This window comes from Amphiura filiformis, chromosome 13 (genome assembly GCF_039555335.1).
Source record: "Amphiura filiformis chromosome 13, Afil_fr2py, whole genome shotgun sequence".
In the NCBI taxonomy this organism is placed as follows: domain Eukaryota; kingdom Metazoa; phylum Echinodermata; class Ophiuroidea; order Amphilepidida; family Amphiuridae; genus Amphiura; species Amphiura filiformis.
This window is the reverse complement of record NC_092640.1, coordinates 29,140,152-29,162,907: the sequence shown is the minus strand read 5'-3', so window position 1 is coordinate 29,162,907 and position 22,756 is coordinate 29,140,152. Positions and strand designations below refer to the sequence as shown.

At 37.9% G+C, this 22,756-nt stretch overlaps 2 protein-coding genes across 2 annotated transcripts; both read right to left on the bottom strand.

Moving 5' to 3' along the window:
• Window positions 1-360: 360 nt before the first annotated feature.
• Window positions 361-1,476, bottom strand: LOC140167557 (neuromedin-U receptor 2-like). Its single transcript, XM_072190859.1, has one exon. It carries the CDS (start codon window positions 1,474-1,476, stop codon window positions 361-363), a length of 1,116 nt encoding a protein of 371 aa, XP_072046960.1.
• Window positions 1,477-12,346: 10,870 nt separating this feature from the next.
• LOC140167556 (somatostatin receptor type 2-like) lies at window positions 12,347-13,462 on the bottom strand. The gene has a single exon (XM_072190858.1). The coding sequence runs from the start codon at window positions 13,460-13,462 to the stop codon at window positions 12,347-12,349; it is 1,116 nt and encodes a 371-aa protein (XP_072046959.1).
• Window positions 13,463-22,756: the final 9,294 nt, after the last annotated feature.

Here is a 22,756-nt window from a genome sequence, read left to right as displayed (position 1 = left end):
TAGCTGATGACATTCTCATTCAATGTGGAGAGAATGTCAATCATGATCGTTACGTCTAATTTTGTTCAAACTTGAACATTACTCTCCATGTTTGTTCAAAAGATGTCCATAATAAAGAAAACTAAGAACTATTACTAAATGTTAATTAAACTACAGATGCTAGTATCATGTTAAACAAAACTATACCCTTGCTATACACTGTCAATACAAATACAAAACCAGATGTCCCCGCAACCTAAGCCTTTATAATACGTGTCTAGTATTTCAGAGGCCACAGGTTCAACCTTCTCTAAATTCCACCCACAAATTGCTTTTTGACACTCTAACTTGTCCTGTCTTTACTTAACCCATCAAGACTAATCAGTCTACCTGAAGACGCATCGACATAGTAGTCCCAGTTGCCACCCTTTTCAGTGAGGAATCGCCAGGTTTACGGTACCATGAAAATGCCTCTATCATTCCTTGTCGGTAGTGTCTGGAACTTAACACATAAATGAATGGGTTGACTACGGAGTTCAAGAATAAGAATGCTTGCCCCACGGTGGTGATAATTGCCTCTCGAGAGGGCTTGATCAGATCCAAATCGACGTTAAGGTATTCAAGTGCATCATCCAGATTATCGATGCGGAATGGTACCTGGCAGATGAAGAATACAACGCCGTTGATTATAAGCGTACGCGCCACCTGATTGCGTACACGATTAGCTTCAGTGTTAGGTTGCGATGTAGTAAGAACACTACGACTTTTGACTGCCAATAAGATCTTGGTGTACAGAAAACAATTGATAAAAGCCGATATGATGAAAATACCTACTAGCAGAAAACCTTCATATGCATTCCAGTGATGCCTCCACGATCCGCAAACTCCAATTGTTTTTTGACGATTTTGAAAGTCTGGTGTGTTCGGCCATATCAAGCAATAGGTGTGGTACCAAGTGTAACGCGGTGTGACTGAGATGGTAATACCAAAAGAGAGGAACAGAACCGCCAGAATCATTTTAGCGTTGCGCTTTTTGCCCTGGAAATGAATATGCTTCAGTGGATGACAGATCGCAAAGTAACGCTCCAGTGATATCAGCGTAATGAGTCCCAATGACGCAAAGTACCACACATGGGATAATACTACGGATATTGCACAACCTATCGGCGTTTGAGCTGGCCAAGCGAGACTCAAATCTGACTGTGCTAATGTTATGGCATATAAGATATTTCCGATAAGCAGGAATAAGATATCGCACAGCGCCAAGAAGGCCAGGTAGCTCGATAAACCGGTACGCATCTGAGGCAAACGAATAATCATAAAAAGAAATGCAACATTTCCTGCTACGCCTATTGCTGCCACGATCGGAATGACCACGTAAAGAAGAAACGTTTCAATATCCGTATAGATCCAGCCTGCAGCTACAACAGGATCTGAAATATTATAAGTGTGAACACAGTCAAATTTCTCATTCGATTCGCTCCCTGATTGTGCCATTACTCTTTGACGGTAGCTGAAGCTTTGAAGGCTGCTGAAGGAAGCTTCAAAGCTAGCTAAAGTCTTGTGAATATAAATTAACTTTTAATGATAAACGTTTAAGTACGTGTTTTCAACTCAAAGCAGTGACATGCATCCAGTTTGATGTTAGAATTCAAAATGCTCTTCGTACTCAGGTTACAGCTCGATATTGCAATATACTCTTGATTATGTCTTCCAATAACAAAAACCAGGATTTAATCAGCAACATAATACTAAAAGTGTTTTAAACTTTACACTAATCGAACAAAATGTTTTTCCTTCGAACTGTAACTTTTCAACAATGTACTTTTGTGAGTATCAGTGGTCATTTCATTAATTATATATATTGAACAACGCGATTACAAAGATATACAATGCCAATCGAATACAATACTTATTTGATTAAAATTACTACTGAATATACGTTATGGACACTAGTATTATACTTTAAGTCAATCAACTTTTCAAAAGAACGTTTTTGTACACAAACATAAACCAATTTTTCTTATTTACTAGCGTCAAAAGTATAATTTCCGGGTGTAATTAGCAGATACAATCAAACACTGAGAACATTTGCGCACATTTGTACTTCCAGGCAATTAAGAGTACCTTCGAGTGAACAAATAAATTGGTATGAAAAAAACCCCCATCGGTTCTGTGCATTTCAAATCCATGAAGTGGTAACGATGTTTACATCAGAGTGACGTCATCAGGGTGTAACCGCAAAGACTTATGGGATTTACCGAAAGGGTCATTTAAATTTAAAATTGTATGTTGACTCTTTTGTCACAGAATGGCATGATATAGAATTAATCTTATCTTGAAACAACTTTATTGTTCACAAAGTGTTCTTCAGGACCCCGCTGGATTCTTCGAAAATATTTGAATGGGGATGTGCCACGCAGACCTGAGAATGCTAACTTTTTCTATATCTACTTTTGCTGCTTTTGCAACCCATCAGTATACACATTTTCACAAAAAGCATTGGGTTCCACTGAAAACCCACCCATCGACACACCAAAGGTACCCAAAAACCGTGCAAATCTCCGTACACCTTCAACCACGAAGAACCACCGGCCCAGGGCGTTCAAATGTAGGTTTCTGGCTCTCTATCCAAAAGGGATTGAAATGCTAATTGATAATATTTGATTTTGGTTAAACAACACCAATATCTAGTTTTTATCATTATAAAAAGCGGTACCCATTCATCAATGGTGTAGCTAAGGGGAAGCAAAGGGAATCTTTTCCCTGTTAGAAGTCATGCCACGTCGCCCTAATATTAAAGATATTGACGTTTTTTGTTCTTTTTAAAGCCAACTATTACCATTGCCCCCTCCAAGGTTGTCTTTCCCCTCTAGTTCCTTCCCATTCTCTGAAAAAACCTGGCTACGCCACGACTGCTGACTGCCACTAAGATCTGATCTTGGCGTACAGAAAACAGTTGATAGAAGCCGATATGATGAAAATACTTGCCAGCAGAAAACCTTCATATGCATTCCAGTGGTGCCTCCACGATCCGCAAACTCCAATTGTTTTTTGACGATTTTGAAAGTCTGTTGTGTTCGGCCATCTTCTTCTTCTTGATCTTGATTTAGTACTGGCCAACACTCCTCCTGGAGTCAGACGGTCAGGGAATGTGCGTGCGGTGTGCTTGGTTAGTCTTGATGTTGCTCTTTGATGTGGTTGGCTACAGCTTCTTTAAACTGTGGTATGTCTTCTATTTGGGTTATCAAGCAATAGGTGTGGTACCAAGTGTAACGCAGTGTGACTGAAATGGTAATACAAAAAGAGAAGAACAGAACCGTCAGAATCATTTTGGCGTTGCACTTTTTGCCTTGGAAATGATTATAGATATCGCATAGCGCCAAAAAGAAATGCAACATATCCTGCTACGCCTATTGCTGCCACGATCGGAATGACCACGTAAAGAAGAAACGTTTCAATATCCGTGTAGATCTAGCGGACAGCTACAACAGGATCTGAGATGTTATAACATAATACTAAAAGTGTTTATTTAAAAAATATTTACATCAGAGTGACGTCATCAGGGTGTAACCTGATTTACCGAAAGGGTCATTTAAATTTAAATTGTATGTTGACTCTTTTGTCACAGAATGGCATGATATAGAATTAATCTTATCTTGAAACAACTTTATTGTTCACAAAGTATTCTTCAGGACCCCGGTGTATTCTTCAAATATATTTGAATGGGAATGTGCCACGCAGACCTGAGAATGATAACTTTTTCTATATCTACTTTTACCATTTTTGCAACCCATCGATATACACATTTTTCACAAAAAGCATTGGGTTCCACTGAAAACCCACCCATCGACACACCAAAGGTACCCAAAAACCGTGCAAATCCCTGTACACCTTCAACCACGAAGAACCGCCGGCCCAGGGCGTTCAAATGTATGTTTCTGGCTCTCTATCCAAAAGGGATTGAAATGCTAATTGATAAGGTAAGGAGTCGGGTCAGGTCATTTCGGGGAGGTCATTCAACCACGTGGAAATGAAATGATTTATTTGTTCTATCAATTATTTTGGTTTTTTTGGAAACAAATTCTTCATATCAATTTCATATTATCCCCGGACAGAAAAGGAGACACGCAAAACAACCGAATTTAGACCATGACTGCCGATCGTAAGAGTCTTTTTAATGCACCGTTTTTGTTCACCTGGATAAATTATTTCATTAACATTTCCAATTCATACCTATTATTGAACCACGCTGAGAAAGTCAACTTCCATGCAGTTTGACAAGAAAACAATAGTCCCACTCATTCTAGTACGCAATTGGCATTGTTACCAACTTATGACGTTACAAAACGTGTAAAAGAGGCACCAAAGTTTAAAACAATGCTATTTAACTCTCCGCAGAAATGTTGAATAATCGTATATAATTTGCCCATAAATATTCGTCATTGTTTGAGTTGATTGGGATTGTGTAAATTGTGGGAATAATTATATTAGTTTCACAAATGAATGAACTGTACAATATACATTATACATATACATAATACGGAAGTGTACAACAATCACAACATCGTGTATTATATGTTAGAAAAATAATTATCGAGCACGAATCACATAGTTTTATTTTAAACAAACTCATAATTATTGACCATAAAAATTAATAAAAACAGCCGGCTCTCAACACGCTATATTCAAAATTCCCGCGCCAAAATTTTCTAGAGCAATGTCGTCATGGTTATTTGTGCTCATTTATTGTCAGCCATCATTGTAATATTGGGACGTCATTGGATTACCCGGATGGGTAACTCCATTTGCAATCTACACCCCTATGTGGTTATGTATTCCATAGATGGTGTATGTATTTGAAATATTCCATATTTACATGTTTATTTTTAATTTGGATAAGCCTAAATTACATCTTGATTACTATAATACATTTATGGTTCTCTTTTCGAAAGAAAAATGAAATACCTGGATGAATTCTCGCGATTCACAATACGATGCGCCGCCAGCGGTTGCTCTCGCCAGTCCAAATGGTGACCTCCAGTGTCGACATCGCCGTTTTACCCACCATTGGATTTTCAAGCGAGTGTGATAATAATAATGTTAAAAACGGCTGCACAAAGGATTCCTTGTAATAGGGATGACCAATGAACCATCAACTTGATTAGGACACTCCCATAGACATACAGGGAGCTCAACTGTGCACTGCTTGCACACACATTTCTAAATTGAGCTCATTCGTTTATTTTAAATAATTTTTCTGTAAAAATTGGGGATGTCAATGCCAATTATGTTTTGTAACTATCCTGCAAATTACAGCAACATAACTTATTTGGTTTTTCTGTAAGTGTGAGTCAAAATCGGTCCATCGCCACAGTGCGCTTAATTGCCAGTGGCCAAGTACAGCACTGCTCAGAATAGCACAAAATATTCAGATCAATAAGATCAGATGAAAACCTTCCCCTACTGAGCTGTAATTTGGCAGAGTTGCCGTTATTACCTCTATCATACCCTCTGTAAAAAGGTTAAAAAATGGACAAGTAGATCTCGAGTTAAAAATTAAATGACCAGCTTCCCTTTGGAATTTCCATACACCTTTCGAGTCATGTTAAATAGACACCTTTATGAACATAAATGTGAAGTTTCGTGCTCATTTGATGTATTTTTCACCTGATCTCAACCCTAAACTTTTTCTTATATTTATACCATCTACACTGAATTGCTGCTATACACGCACAGGAGCTGTACTTTTAAAATACGCGCCTAATCAATAATGAGTCTTTCACTCCATTGTTAAAGTACTGTGCTCCCTGTAGCATTATGGAGTGACCAGGTCCTAGAGTGTGATGGTTTTGTAGCAGATGACAGTGTTCATTCAAGCTATCAAAGAGATTCCTTATGCAGCTGCCAATCACAGTAGAGGTTAAACATTTTGTTAAACCCCCAAAAGTGATATCAGGACAAAGCTGTCCATGTTGGTACTTGATTGTTTGGATTCCTATGTTGAAAATCCCTTGTAGTAGTATTTTTTTATGTGTAGTGTATATTGTTGTGGAAAAAAAGTTCACCTAAACTTTTGATTTTGTGTCATTTCGGCCATTTTGGATGATTTTTGGCAAATGTTTTCTAAAAGCATGATTTCAGTGCCTCGGTTTGAAAAAATAATTTATGCTATTGACTAGCAAAGTGCCATTTCATAAGAAACCCCTTTGATACTTTCACAATATGCTTGTATCATGTTTGCATATATATTAAAATAAAGAAATATAAAAAGGTAAATATATGCTTATACCAATTTTGCTCCCATTGCTATTTTTGGACTTTGATATGAAATGACATTTTGCAATAGCAAAGTCAAAATTATGACTTGCTGTCAATAATATGAAGGAAATATGTGACAGAGGCAAGGTGGGAAATACAAGTAGTATTTAAGTTATAATAACCTTTGATACCCGACCTGACCTTCCATCATGGCGCCATGATTCGTCTTATGTATTTCTATTATGCTCTCAAGTAAAATAAAATACCAATCTGCACTGAACAGACAATGTTACTTGGCTCCCAGCATGAATTATTGATTTTATACGGAGGTAAAGAAATGCACAGTGTATGTGCATGATGTGCAAGCATACTCCAAATATTTACGGTAAATCTGAATAGTGGTCACATGTTGCACATATCATGTGTTCGGGAAAACACGTGGCAACATTTTAAGAATTCAGGCTTGTTTACTAGTTAATTGCCATTTGTACTCTTTATTATTTATCTTTGTTAATTAACATATATTTTAAATGCTGATAAATCGTGGTTGGCTGCCCATGATATCTGTTAAATTCAATGTTTTATGAATATAATTCTACCACGCAGAGGGGGTCGCGCAGCAGAATTTCACATCACCTGACTTAGCTAGATTTCGAAGCTCTGCTCTTCAAATTCATGTAACTTTCAAAGTTTATACATTTAATATATTTAATATGATACTAATTTTTGTGTCAGTTCCTGCAGAACTGACACCTTTAGTACAGGTTTGACGATCACGTGACAATCCGAATCATCATATCGAAATATCACGTGCTCTGTAAAAATATCAATATCGATATCGATACTATTCGTCAATTCAGCCCCAAACCAAATCGCCCACATGCCAATTCGAACCCTGTATATTGATGTACAAAAAGAGTTGGCCAAATTTAACTATTTCGCGATTTTCTCCATAACCGTTGTTTTTACACCAAATCTGTATATTTAGATGAATTGATGTCTTTTAAACCAAATATCCTAAAGAGTCGTGCGATGTCGAACTTTTCCTCTGGTCATAAAGAACAAAACAAGTCGGCGTTCGCGTATCTGTACGTAGCCGCAGTTTGTGGCCCTCACAACACGGGCTTCCGGTCCTAGGAAATGGAATATTACTGATAAATATATAAAGATGGCAAAATCAGTAAACCAGTTTAAGTTACAAATAAAGAAAAGTCTAATAAAAATTACATCTAATATTTAGGGATTATTTAATGACCTCACCCATCCCCCCCATCTCCACTCCAACTATCAATTTCTTGTGTGGACTGTGGAATATCTATATGAAATGTTATAAATATTTATATTGGAGTCTTTCTTTGCATGTTCTTCTCCTCTTTCTTTTTTCTTTTATTTGTTAACTTTGTGTAATTGTATGTTGTAACTTAAAGGCAGGGGGTGCTCGCTTCAGGCCTTTGGGCCTTTTGAGCATCTCCTCATTCAAATGTTGTGTCTTTTATATTTTGTATGTTGATTTGAATGAAAATAAAATGATGATGTATGATGATGATGATGTACATCATTTCCTACAGAGTCGTGAGATATGTCAAACTTTTCCCTTGGTCATAAGGAACAAAAAAGTCAGTGGTCGCATATCTGTAGGATCATTGGTTAATAAGATATATTCACTTTTTTTTTATTTTTAAACAAATATCCTAGAGAGTCGTGCCATATGTCAAATTTTTCCTCTGGTCATAGGAACAGAAAAGTCAGTGGTCGCATATCTGTACATGTAGGATCATTGGTTAATGAGATATAGTCACTTTTTTTAAAAATTTTGTGCACTTAACCCTCTATCTTTTTAACCAAATATCCTCGAGTCGTGCCATATGTCGAATTTTTCCTCTGGTCATAAGGGAAAAAAAGTCAGTGGTCGCATATCTGTAGGATCATCGGTTAATGAGATATAGTCACTTTTTTGTACGTTGTGCACTTAACCCTCTTTTTTTACTTCTGGATATCGTTTGGAGTCAAATGATTTTTCATTTTAAAGCTTATGATATATTTTCTAAACACGAAATAAAACAAAATTGACCGCGAGCCGACTTTACAGCTGTTTCGAGATGGACGGTCACATATATTCATTAACATATTAAATCGTTTATCCCTTTTGGTCAATATCGAATTGGTTTGTGGCTGACTTAGCTTGGGGCCAAATGCATGAATTGGCATATGGCCAAGTCAACTGTGGACGAATTGATTTGGCCGAATCCACCTGCTTCCATGCTGACCAGGAAGTGCTGAAAAATTACGTACTTTTACAAAGCAAAAAGCAACTTTTCTAGGCATTGTTGACATGGTGCCTTCGCCCAAAAAGGTTTCCTACTATAAAGACCTAACTTTTGAGATGGTTTGTATGTTTGAAGGTGCAAAATTAACAATAAGCTTAAAATCATGGCCCGGTTTACCGCCGAGTTTTGCAAGTCATCACGACTTTGACAGATGACGTCAGACATATCTCTGTCTTGGTAATATCGACGTAAGTCTTGATAGTAATACGCTGTTTTACTTAGCCTATATCTGGTGGCAGCAGCATTTTTCTACAGTCACGTGATAATGGCGCCGGCGGATAATACACGGGGGGAACTGACGGTGTCCACATCTTTTTTTTTCCCAGTTTTTTTGTATTTTATCAGTACTTAGAGCTGGTGGGGGAGAGAAAGCATTAAAATACATTCAGGAAAAAATACAACTCGAACCAAAGATGAAGGCTCCATTTCAAAATCAAAATTACAACCAAAAAAAAAAAACACACCAGACAATGAGCAGGTTCAAAGACCCACAGAAGGAAGATGACAAAACAGAGTCCTGACCCTATCCGAATCCTATTTTGACCTTTACACAAATAAACCACCAGCCCCTTCTTCATCACATAGGCCTACAATATTTTTATAAAAACATCCAGCATGTCCAGTGTTAATTAAACAAAAATCTTTTTGTATTGCGCTGGTATAGGAGTTGCAAGGGCCTGATACTTTGCTGATATCGAATGATGAAATTCGCCATCTTCCTCCTGTGAAAAAACTTGAAGAATAGAAGGCTGACGTTGCGCCAAAACACGCACGCCTATGTAAGTGTATAATTAGGGCTATTTAATGATAAAATGAACTACCACTAAATGTTCTTGTCAGTGCTGCAGTGCAAAACTTCTCTTTAACATTACATTAAAATAATAGTTACATTGTAAATTGGAACTGACACCAATTTTTTTCAGGAATACTTGTTTGTTATAACCAACTGGTACACGAAATATACTAGCTTATTACCTATACAAAAAAGTAATTATCAGCCTTCACTCAGCAAATTGACATGGCCGGCATATGCAGCCATTCTCCGTCTGGATAACATGACTGTCGCCCTCAATACGTCTTGGGCACAAATTTAAATAACAATACGCTATTTACATATCAATGCGGCCTCATGCTAATTAAAGCTGCCCCATCCAGGAGTTCATCTATGACCATATCTAGGGTCTTTAATATTGATCAATAATATTGATTGCATTACAACAATTACCACATACCACAGAGAAACTACAATGAGCTGTGACATCATCACCTGATTTACATATCGCCGTCGACAGGCAATACAATTGGAGCACCATTGTGGCCTTTTTGCCAAATATTCATGAGCACCGCATACACTGCCACGAGAAGATGATCATGTAAATGAGAATGTACTCAATGACTTCTGCATATGACGTATCATACCGTAAATATGGCGGACTACTCAAATGCATTCAACAAAAGCATGATTGCAATCTACCGCGATAGTTCGTCTCACACATATAACAAATGCACTACCATCAAATAGATTGATGACAACATTTGATTGAATGGACTCTACTGCGCTACTGTTTACGGTGAAGGGCACCGGATCAAATCCTATGTTGGAATGAGTACATGCTATGCAATATCGATCAGCCAAGCAGAAGGCAGATTGCGTCAAGTGACCATGATTCATGCATGCTCAATTTGCATAAAGTGTTGGTTTCCGATAGACGTTCGCCTTTTGTATCTCTTTCCTTGTTGGAAAGGTATAACGTTGTGGAGATAGGAACATGTACGACCATCCGGGACCTACTCTGCCATGTTTGGCTGAGTAACGCTACGTTGAACACGGTCTTTTGTGCCTATGTAAATTATCCTCTGACAGGTATTGTGTTGAGAAATGACCTCACGATTTTCACGTGCTTAGAATTGTACCATTGACATTTATCAAATTTTGACGTTCGGACAACGATCGGATCTTTCTATATATGCAGATCATATTCGTTAGCCTGATATCTGGCCTTTAAACTTACCAATATTCTTCAGAAACTTGCTCATATATCTTTACGGCATGAAATAGACGACATTTGTGTGATATTGGCAATGTCAAAGGTTACGATAATCTGGACTATTCTACTTTACGGGGGAGTCCGAAAATGAACTTTGGCAGGGGCTGAAATGCATTTTTACTAGCGCAATCTCTGTTTGTAACTAAAGCATTTGGAGTTCCAAGACAATCCAGCGTGTATTTTTATTCCAACAGGCGGCCGGCCGGTCGGTCATGCGTGAGTTATTCTCGTTTTATACAGGTGTTTTACGTTTCATGTTAATTTACTATTCCTAGTCCACTACTCCGTCATTTATCCACCCCACAAGTAAAATGGACATGACGACCCCGGGATGTGGCGAGGTCAGATGCGGTTGCATGATGGTATAATTGAAGACCGAATTAAAAAGACTAGTTTGCGTCTGACGTCAGGGCAAAGGTGCGACGTGATTGGTTACTGACCTGCGCAGTACGGCATTTTTGGTCTGGTTGACAGGACGTCATACACAAACTAGTCTTTTCAATTCGGTCTTCAATTATAGGGAAGATTGTTGCAAATGGAAAAAGTCACATGAAAGGTCAAATGATGCCAATGATGTAAATAACGGAAGAACCGAACAATTCCCTTCAAGTAAATGCAAGCGTTTTCACGGCAAATCAACAGGGATCGTCGAATTGAAGGTAACACAAATGGGTACAATATGATGGTCAATATTGAGGTTCATTTAAATAGGTAGGGAAAGTGTGCATAAATATGAAAAATATGTTTTTTCAAATGGAATTTTACAGGTCTTGCGGTGACCCACGAACACAATGAAAAGGTCAAGTTTCATCATTTATTTGTTCTGTTGCGTTCAACCATCTCCAACAATTTTTTCAATGTAAGTGCCTCTGGCCCTAGTGGAAGTAAAAACGGATACTATGGCCAGAGTTCTAGGGCTACTACACACGGTACTGTGTACAATGCCGGGGTGCAATTAAGACTTCCAAAGTCTTAAGACTTCCAAATGATGCTCATTACGAAAGTGCAAATGTGGTAAAAGAATTTAAAACAAATGCAAGTAAAAATTGGAGAACCAGCTGAGCGTAGTGTTAAATACAGTAAAGATTCGCCTTATGGCGCAATATTAAGCTCCTTTGCCTTGGAGTAAATTTCATGCCCCAATAGAGACCTCCCTCTTCTAAAATCCAAACAAAAATTTTCATGTCCTTATTTGCTGGTGTGAATTTTACGGGAGGCCACTCTTAGGCTGTGCCTAAAATTCCATATAATGTCAGGGGAGCATAGCGCCATTAGGCGGATTTTTACGGCATGCAGCGAAATATATCTTACTCACATTATAACAAACTTACATTCAATAAAAAATTAGGCCTGTATATTAAATAAACTGAATGAACCCGCTAGCCTATGACATTCTCAACGTGGAAATACTGTTATCATGATTAGCACGTGTACTAACTAACTCTATGTTTCAATTAAATATTTTTCAACCACATTTTCTAAAACAATAAAGGAAGTGAGATCTTATCCTAATGCAAATTAAAATACAGATATGAGTATCATGTTTTACAAACTATTCTCTTTAAACATACACTATCAATACAATTATTTACAACCCAATTTCCATGCAACCTGCGAATTCATAATACGTGTCTACAAAGGCCCTGGTTTTAACCACCTTTGAATTCCACCCACTGATTGCTTTTGAAACTCTTACTTCCGCCCTGTCTTTATGTAACCAATTTAGACTAATCAGTCTTCTTCAATACGCGACGTTTTAGTAGCCCCAGTTGCCACCTTTTTCAATGAGAAGTCTACAGGTTTACGTTTCCACGAAAATGCCTCTATCATTCCTTGTCGGTAGTGTCCGGAACTTAACACATAAATGAATGGGTTGACTACGGAGTTCAAGAATAAGAACGCTTGCCCCACGGTGGTGACAATTGCCTCTCGAGATGGCTTGATCAAATCCCAATCGACGTCAAGGTACTCGAGTGCATCATCCAGATTATCGATGCGGAATGGCGCCTGGCAGATGAAGAATACAACGCCGTTGATTATAAGCGTACGCGCCACCTGATTGCGTACACGATTAGATTCAGGGTTAGGTTGCGATGTGGTCAGAACACCACGACTGCTGACTGCCAGTAAGATCTTGGCGTACAGAAAACAGTTGATAAAAGCCGATATGATGAAAACACTCGTCAGCAAAAATCCTTCGTATACATTCCAGTAAATATCCCATGTCCCGCAAACGCCAACAGTTTTTTGATGATTTTGAAAGTCTGGTATGTTCGGCCATATCAAGCAATAGGTGTGGTACCAAGTGTAACGCGGTGTGACTGAAATGGTAATACCAACAGAGAAGACGAGAACCGCCAGAATCAGTTTGGCGTTGCGCTTTTTGCCCTGGAAATGAATATGCTTCAGCGGATGACAGATCGCAAAGTAACGCTCGAGTGATATCAGCGTAATGAGTCCTAATGACGCAAAGTACCATACATAGGATGATACTACTGAGATTGCACAACCTATCGGCGTTTGAGCTGGCCAAGCGAGACTCACATCTGACTGCCCTAATGTTATAGCATATAAGATGTTTGCGATAAGCAGGAATAAGATATCGCATAGCGCCAAGACGGCCAAGTAGCTCGATAAACTGGTACGCATTTGAGGCAAACGAATAAGCATGAAAAGAAATGCTACATTTCCTACTACGCCTACTGCTGACACGATAGGAATGACCACGGAAAGAAGAAACGTTTCAATATCCGTGTAGATCCAGCGGGCAGCTACAACAGGATCTGAGATGTTATAGAAGCGAACACAGTCAAATTCCTCATTGAAATTTTCCCATGTGTAAGCCATTACACTTTCAAGGATAGATTCTCTCTCAAAGCTAGATGAAGTGTTATGAATATAAGTTAACTTTTAATAATCGTAATGACAAACGTTTCAGTCAGTTTTCTTTAGCACACACAACGACCTGCTTCCAGTGTGAAATTAGAATACAGAATGCTCTTCGTACTCAAGTCAATGCCGCATAATATATTGTAGTCTTATGCTGGTTTCATACTTTCCAGCCGCTTGTCGCTTTGCCGCTCTGAAGATGAGTTTACTTCCCTGTGCAGTCGCACCAAAAGCGCTAGCGGTGACCAGTGGCAAGCCGATATATTGATCACTGCACCACTTTGCCGCGGCGGCAGCACCGCTGGGAGTTGAATTCAAGTCAACTCGGAGCGGTGCCGCTCTGTCGTATGAGAACAAAAAAAAACGATTTTGGAGGGGTGCTGAGCGGCAAGAGTGGTTGTGCCGCTGCGCTTGCAGAAAAGTACAAGACGCTTCATCATGCCGCTCAGCGGCAAGCGGCAGAAAGTATGAAACCAAAAAGCTAGATTTAATCACTAACCGGGAAATGCTAGAAGTGTTTTCAACTTTACACTAATCATATAATTTATTTTTGTTGCTTTTTTTTGTTCCTTCAAATAGACAACTGTCACTCTTTAACAATGTGCTTTTGTGAGTATCAGTGGTGGTCATTTCATTAATTTTGCGAAGTTAATTATATTGAACGACGCGATTACAAAGATATAGAAAACATCACTTATTTGATTAAAATTATTACTGAATATACGTGATGGATACTAGTATTATACTTTAAGTCAATCAACTTTTCAAAAGAATGTTTTTGTAAACAAACAGAAACTATTTTTTTATTTACTAGCTTCAAAAGTGTAATTCCCTGATACAATTAGCAGGTACAAACAACCACTGCGTACATTGGCATAGATTTGTACTTTTAAGCAAGGCTATTTTCCCGTGAGCCGACAAATTGGTTAGAAAATGTATATAAAACATATTTCAAGGGAGTCTGTCCGATCAACAGCCTCATTCCCACTTCTTCGTAATCAACTAGGGACTTTGGTATCAGTGGAAAGCCCATACTTTTCTTAGTGACTCAGTGAGTTACTAGTATTAGTGCTGAAATATGTTTTATTCGTATTTTGTACGGCAAAATCCGATTTGAATTTTTAATTTTACTCCCCTCCCATGTCAATTTATTTGACATCTGGAAAAGCCGCCTTTTATTTTCACATTGCGCATGGAATTTGCCACAAATATATGGTGAGGTTTTAATAATTTGCAGTGAGGCGAATGTGTTAATAATATGATTATGTATTCGATCAAATTTTATGTTGATTCAATTGCCACAGAAAGGTATATAATTAATCTTCAAAAACAACTTTCTAGTAAGAAAATAAAATTTGATGTTTTATTATTACTTTCCACATTAGGTTTGAAATTTCAATTCAAAAGTATACTTGCGATGGATTATGGTATTTAATACTACCAAACCATTGTTTATTATTTACATGGTATTCTCAAGGGCTTTCAAATGCACATCTTTGGATCTCAGTCAGTAACGGATTTTCCCGTGAGTGTGATAATAATGATGATGAAAACAGCTCCACAAAGAATTCTGCGTGGTCAATAGATATAAAATGGATGAAATATGTTCCTGTTTTGTATGCGTATTGTGCGGGCTTTGGATGTCGACATTTTCCCATGATACAGTGCATATTTTGGCCTCTCCCCAGCAGCCGCTGGAGGCGCATCACGCACTATTAAATAAATAATTGTCGCGTTGCTTAATAATAATAATAATAATCATAATCATAATGATAATAATAATAATAATAATAATAATAATAATAATAATAATAATAATAATAATAATAATAATAATAATAATAATAATATAATAATAATAATAATAATAATAATAATATTATTATTATTATTATTATTATTATAATTCCCATAACATAAGAGTAGGCCAGGAAAAGTGTGAAAAACGACACCAACAAGGAAAGGATTGAAAGCGAAAGAAAAAAATGAAACAGGCAAAAGAATGGATGACCGTACAGGACGTAACGATGGGCAAAAAGCGGCAATGTGAGGATTAAAGACAAGCAATATCCGAACAAAAAGTATGACCACTGTTCCCACCCCGACCATATGGAAATATAAGTCAGGTACCGCGTGAGCAAACTCAAAAATAGCGCAAACAGCGCGAGCGTACACAAAAGAAACTTCGCGCGTAAGATAAGCGATGTCCCCAGGTCTGAACGCTGTATTGGCGTCAGCTGAAGTCGAGTACGCTTAGAGGGCACAGGCATGGAAAATTCCAATCTGTGTATTAATAATCTAAGAACATAGTACTAACGTCTGTATTGTGCCCGGAAATCATCACAATTCGCTGAACACTGAAAGTTTCCTCCAACAGTCCGGTCCGACTACCTGATCAGGAAATACTGCCGAGTCAGGCAGCATGGTATCCCACAATGCAATGCTCTATTTCAAATGGAACATCTTTTAATATACCGTTATTTCTTGGTTTAGAGTAAAGAAGTAGGTAAAATATATAAAATTATCAATGGATGTACAATTAGTAGTATTTTGTCATCAATCTTAGTTAAAATAAAGTTAATTTGCATATTTAAATCAAATTTTTAAAAAACCGTTAGAAATTGTTTTGTTATTTAAATTATTTTCCTCCCGGTGGAATTTTTTTTCGCCCGGTGAAAGATTGTCAACTTACATGTAGCTCAAAGTAAAATTTCCACCGATCTTTTATAAAATCACCATGAACAATTTAGTCCTTAGTCTGTCAAATTCGGAAGGGTTACCAAAGCCTGTGTTGCCGACTGACTCGGCAGTATTTCCTGATCAGGCAGTCGGACCGGATTGTCCAATGTCTAATTGGATATTTCAGTTGAAATCCATACACCCTCTAAAGCCCTTGCGGAAGGCATGGCCTTAAATCTATCATACATTGAGTATTAGTATTTCAAATGGGACTACTCATTTGAAATCTACATCCCTGTGTGGGATGTTAAGATCGTGTCTTCCATAGGGGTGTGTGGATGTCAACCGAATAGCCCATTGATCCATGAAAATCACGTTTATTTTACTTCACTACTAATAACTATTTATGGTGTTTTTTAATTTCAGAATCATAGATTTCACGATCAGCAGCGGAATTTGGGTTTGTGTTGCGTTTGTTAAACAACGTTCATACTGCTGTCCTGTTAATATTCTAACATGTACACAATTTTTAAGACTTCATTTGGTTCAAATTTGTTGAGAATTAAAGAGAGGGGGATCGAAACCCAAGGAAAGAATATAATCAAAACTTACGCGTCGTACATCTAAAATAATGTTCTTATTCTAAAAGCTCGGTGCTAGTTCTCTTGTTCGAGAACATTTTGTGTACAAATCATAAGATATCCAATGGAGCAAATTGCAACTTTTGAATTTGCATCTTCATTAGGATTTTAGATCTTAGGTCTTAAATCTGAGTTAAAAGATTCAGTTACAGTCTGTCCACATAGAAGTACAAACCAAATCGGTGGCATCGGGGGTCGATGCTTTGCGTCACACGCACTGCGTGTTAAAAAAAACCGCGACGCGTAAAGAGCGTGGTGCGCTCGGCAAGTACAAATCGCGCAGCAGTTGGAGCGCCAAAGAAGCATTTGCACACGCATTGCACTGAAATAAATATTCCCATACCTCCGTTTTCCGAGCTCTATTTAGCTTTAGTTTGTATTTCTATGTGGACAGACTGTAATTATGACATATTTGTCTGTGTTTATAGGGGTGAAAATAACCGGTACCTTAATTCTTTTGCTGTCTTTAGTTCCGTCCGATATGGTGCCATAGTATAATTATTAGACAAATAAACGATAGAACATTTCGAACAAGTACATAAATTGACTGTTAATGGTGAATACATGCAAGAACTAAGATGGTTTCATTACTAAGAGTTTCATTTTAAATCGAAGTAGTAATGAATGACCGAGAGGTTGATTTTTCCCTTTTTGGCTTCAACTCGCTCTTCCATCCAAAGGCTTCCAACATTCCAAGTCGGTAATGGCGACAGCTAAACACGTAAATAAACGGATTAATGATCGAGTTCAAGAACAGAAATGCATGACCGATAGCAGTCACCGTTGCTTCCTGTTTGTCATTTATTAAGAGGTCAAAGTTCGCAACATAATGGTCAAAAATATCATCTAAGTTATCAATGCGTGACGGAATTTGGCAGATGAAGAACACAATCCCATTAATGACAAGGGTACGAGCTACCTGATTGCGAACCCGGTTTGCTTCAATATTGGCAGTCCCTGCGAATGATCGTGACGTCGTAAGCACTTTCCGACTACCTAATGCCATCAATATTTTGAAATACAAGACCCCATTACCACCTGCTGATGTTATGAAAACCACGATCAAGAGAATTCCTTCATAGGTATTAATGGCTGGGCCATAGCTTCCACAAACGCCAATCATAGATGGGTATCCGACAAAGTCAGGCGTCTCAGGCCATATCAGGCAGACGTTGTTATACCAGGAGTAACGCGGTATGTAAGAGCTGGTTAGGATTACAGCAAGCAATAAGGTACTCAGTATGATTTTCAGGTTGCGCTTTTTGCCTTTGAAACTCATGTGCTTCAGAGGTTGACAAACGGCGAGATATCGTTCTACGGATATCAAGGTGGTCAGCCCTACCGACACAAAATACCAAGTATGTGTCGACAGAATAACGGTCACACACCCTGCTGCTGAGTACACGGGCCAGGCCAAGCTGATATCCGTCCGATTTAAAGTTATCGCATACAAAATGTTTGACAGGATGAGAAACATCACATCGCTTATAGCCAAAGATGCTAAATAAGCTGATAGAGAAGTGCGCATTTTAGGTAAGCGCATCACCATGAAAAGAAATGCAGAATTCCCGGTTACGCCTAAAACAGAAACCGCAGGGATAATAACTTGGAGAATCAACTTATCCATGTCACTATATAGTTGCTTTTGAGCTGCTATGGGATCAGAAACATTATAAATACGGGAACATTGGCTTTCATCGACATCCATTTTCAACCACTACTTCGATAAACGTTGAAATCCTTATTAGCAAAACAGTGCTGAGTTTTGTTATACTTAGTAGGCCCCAGGCATTTGAGAAAGCAATGTGTTCGGTAATGGACTTCAACGTGAAATGTCACAGGAGTTAATTCCGTCAACATCACAATCCGAATTACTAATTATGTGTATTACAGAAGACAATATTTATTAGATTCTCCTTTTGAAGGAAACAAAATTGCAATTTCAAAGATTTATTTCTATGAAAATAATTATTAACGATAATAGTACATTCACATATAGTATTTTGTATGCTTTCTTTTTATGATTCCAGCAATACAAGAAGTCCAAAGCTTTAATTAACGACAGAATGTGCTATTCCGGTTGAACTCCATACAACTCCTATGGAAGACACGATCTTAACCGTCCACACAGGGAGTGTGAATTACAAATGGGATTACCTGAATGGGCGACTTCATTCGAAATCTACACCCCCTGTGTGGGAGATTAAGGTTATATATCTCATAGAGAGTGCATGGGTTTCAACTGAAATAGCCCATTACATTATAAGCCTGATATAAATTACATCTTGATTATTATGCTACGTACGATGACCATCCCAAGTGTCATTGGCTTTGTTATTCTATTGTTCCTCTTAAGGCATGGGGTATGGGCGAACTTGAAGTACATGTATCTGGAGAGGGGAAGCAACGAGTTATCCCAAATCACAGCGGCAGGTAGTGACTGGGCCGCCAAGTGCTAATATATATTTATTTTGGAAGGTTCGTGTTTGTTTTAAATTTTGGGGCGTTTTTCCAAAATTTGATATTTTTGTGATATTTCAAAAAAGCGACATGCCAAAGACAACTGTTTGGGCACATACTTTGTTATTGTTATTGCAGTTCTTTTCCACATACATACGTTAACATTCGCTTGAGTGATTTACTAATATTATATATTTTATGACAGCAATTTGGCGTTTTCAATGCGTTTTACACGTATCATGAAATTAACGCAAATATCTAGTCACGCTGCTTTTAGAATTTTTACCTGATCGTCGGCTTTTGCAGGCAACAGAATGCAGATTGGCTCACGATAGATGTCGTATTCCTCTATGTGGGTCACTTGATGATAAAATTACTTTGAATTCCTTGTAACAACACACACGTTGTCGTCTGGAAACCAGGTCTGGAACTGATTTTGGAATAGCTTTAGACTTTTCAAATCTCGCCGTATCAAATCTCATAAAAACCACACGACTGGCGGCTATCTGTTTATGTTTCCCGCACGAAAGCTTGCGTCAACATCTATTACTATACTTCTTTGGAAACGTTGACCTTTGACCACTCTTTGTATAACGCCCTGATATGACCTTGATATGTTCACTTGATTGGGTACGTTATAGCATCCATTTCATTGAGTTGTTAGCACCTGGTCAGTAGATAATACTACAGTAGTTTAACATGGTGTGTGAGCATGGTGAAAGAGCCATTATTGATTAGGCGCGGACATATTAAAGGTACAGGTCCTTTGCGTGTATAGCAGAAAATTATAATAGAATGTTTGGAATTTTGCAACTATTAATACTAACCGCATTCTGCATTATGTATTTATTTATTTCTTTAGGCATATGCCTATTTATTTATTTACTGACTTATTTATTTATTTATTTATTTATTTATTTGGTATATTAGTTAGTAATTAGTAATATTCCATGATACATTGGTTTATGATTGATTGATTGTTGATAACTTGAAATTTTGATCGATTGATAGTCATTTCACATTATATTCCTAGTTTACAGGCCCCTATGGAACGTCATGGAATAGCATCGTACATTAGATAAATAGGCCTATTAGTATGGATTTATTCTATTCAGCAATATCAAGGATTACTATCAAACTTCTAATAGATAATTGTCAGTTGGCTCAGTGGTAACGCACTAGGTTTTACAACACGGAGGTCTCGGGTTCGATTCCCAGCTCTGCCTATTTTTTTCAAGGCTGAGAAAATTTTTTTTTCTGGACTGCAAACTTATTTGGCGCGCGATCTGAGCTGGTCCTTTTCTGGTGGCTGTGTCTGTTACAGGCACACTCCCTCTGGAATCCAAACCAGCTTCACGCTCATTACACCGCCCTTAAAGGAATTTGTTAATTACAATGTAATTGGCACTAGCTTACATTTTAACGATAAAGCGAGAAACGGTGGTCTAAAACGTAAGAAAGGAACGAAGTCAAAAGTTGCACTTTTGTGTTCTAATCAATGAAAGCACGACGCTAGTTTTAACGTGTTAATCAATTTCCCATGTGTGACGAATACTGGTCACCTTATTGTTGAACATTTTCGCTTCTGAAAGATGGATCATTGTTTACATATATTTTGATGTTGCATAGATATTTAAATACATACAATACATACAACGAGGAACGTTAATAAGGCAAATGAACAAGCTTGCATTTGATTTGCATATAATGATGTTAGTTAGGTGTTGTCCTTATCGAGTTATAGCGTTTTGCAGCGTTATGGATCGCAACGACCTAAGACCAAACACACCTTTATACAAAATTTACTTCAGAATGCACAATAAAAACACATGTTGTTTGAGTTAACAAAATTAGAATCTTTAATGAAAACCATAGTATGAATTGCATACAAACATGAATGCACACAATCAACAAATTATACCGATTTGCAATATTTTCTAATCCGGCAGTTTTCTTCTTGTTGTAGATCATAAAGTTCTGTTGCATTCATAATATTCCGGATGACTGATGTACATGTATACCCCGATTCGAACTTGTCCAACATTAACTTGCGTAAAATTATATCCGTTGCGTATAAAATCCTTGCACAGATGACAATTTCTAAACGGTGCTGCTTTCACAATTCACTCTTCAGGAAACAGGCTTTGCTCCAAACTATTCACTTAGATTGACTGGCATATCCTCATTTCGTTTAACGGATTTTAGTAAGTCGAAGAAAGATAAAATAATTCCGTTTTAGGGGAATTATGAGCCCTTTTGGAGTGCCCAAAATCTCCTTCGTCCTGACCAGAAAAGTGCACTTTCGCTACGTTAAACAATCAACTAGTTTCTAAATGACCTTCTTTGTGATACTTAGCTGTACCATACAAAAGCTCACAGTTGAATCTCTCGCATATATCTGCCAATTTGTACTAATAAATGCTATCGTAGCCTGTTGGATCTGTATCTGGATGATAGTAATTGTAAGCCTTTTCCATTAAGTCCAACTCAATCCACAGTTGATCTTATGTCTCTGACTTTGGTCCATGTTCGAAATAATAACCATAATTTCAGCAATGATATCCGTACTTCTGGCGTGACATGCAAAACCTTGGCATCTGCTTTTGGTGATTTCTTCTTCGCTCAAGCTGAACTTGAACATTATACACTGTACGCAGGCCCGTAGCCAGGATTTTTTTTGTTTGTGTAGGTGTGTGTATGTGTGGGGGACTTTTTGTATACTTTTGCAAAAGGGTGGGGGGGGGGGGGGTGGGTGCGTCGCATCAATTACACCCTCCCAGCTACGGCTCTGACTGTACGAATTCCCCATGTACACACTTTGTAATAGTCACAGAGTATCTAGATTTATTAATATTGCTCTCATTTTGCGACCTAGTTACACCCATACATTATAATCACATTAACACAGTTCTGCCTGGAATTCCTGTTTACATTCGGTTATTATTTGTAGCTAATGTTCTATAAAACATATCCATGTACAAAGTACTCACATTTTATGGAAACAAGCTAATTGAACAGAACGAACGACATTTGAGAGCTGAGACTACGCCCGTGACGTTGATGTAAGCATCATGTCACAACTGTATTTACTAATTGCCAAAGAGGGCGATTTTAACTAGCACAATGTTTTTGAGACAGGTTGTAGAACTTTTTGAATGACCCTCTTATTTTGACCGTGTACTAAACTCATCTTTAGGAGATGTTATTCCAGCAACATACCACAGTTCGTTGATTAAGATATTTTAGTGTGCCGCTTCTTTGAGTCGACCGGAATCAAGCACTATTGGCTCTACTACCGCCTACTAATACACGAACCGAAGTTCGAGGACTTCAGTTAATTATGGTAACTTTTGTATCACCACTGGCTAACACAGATAAGTTTCACAGAGTTCGCTCTTAGAACTGCTACCTCTAATCAATTAATCTCCAGGCCTTATATCTATTTTTTACCATTCTAGAATAAACTGAATAA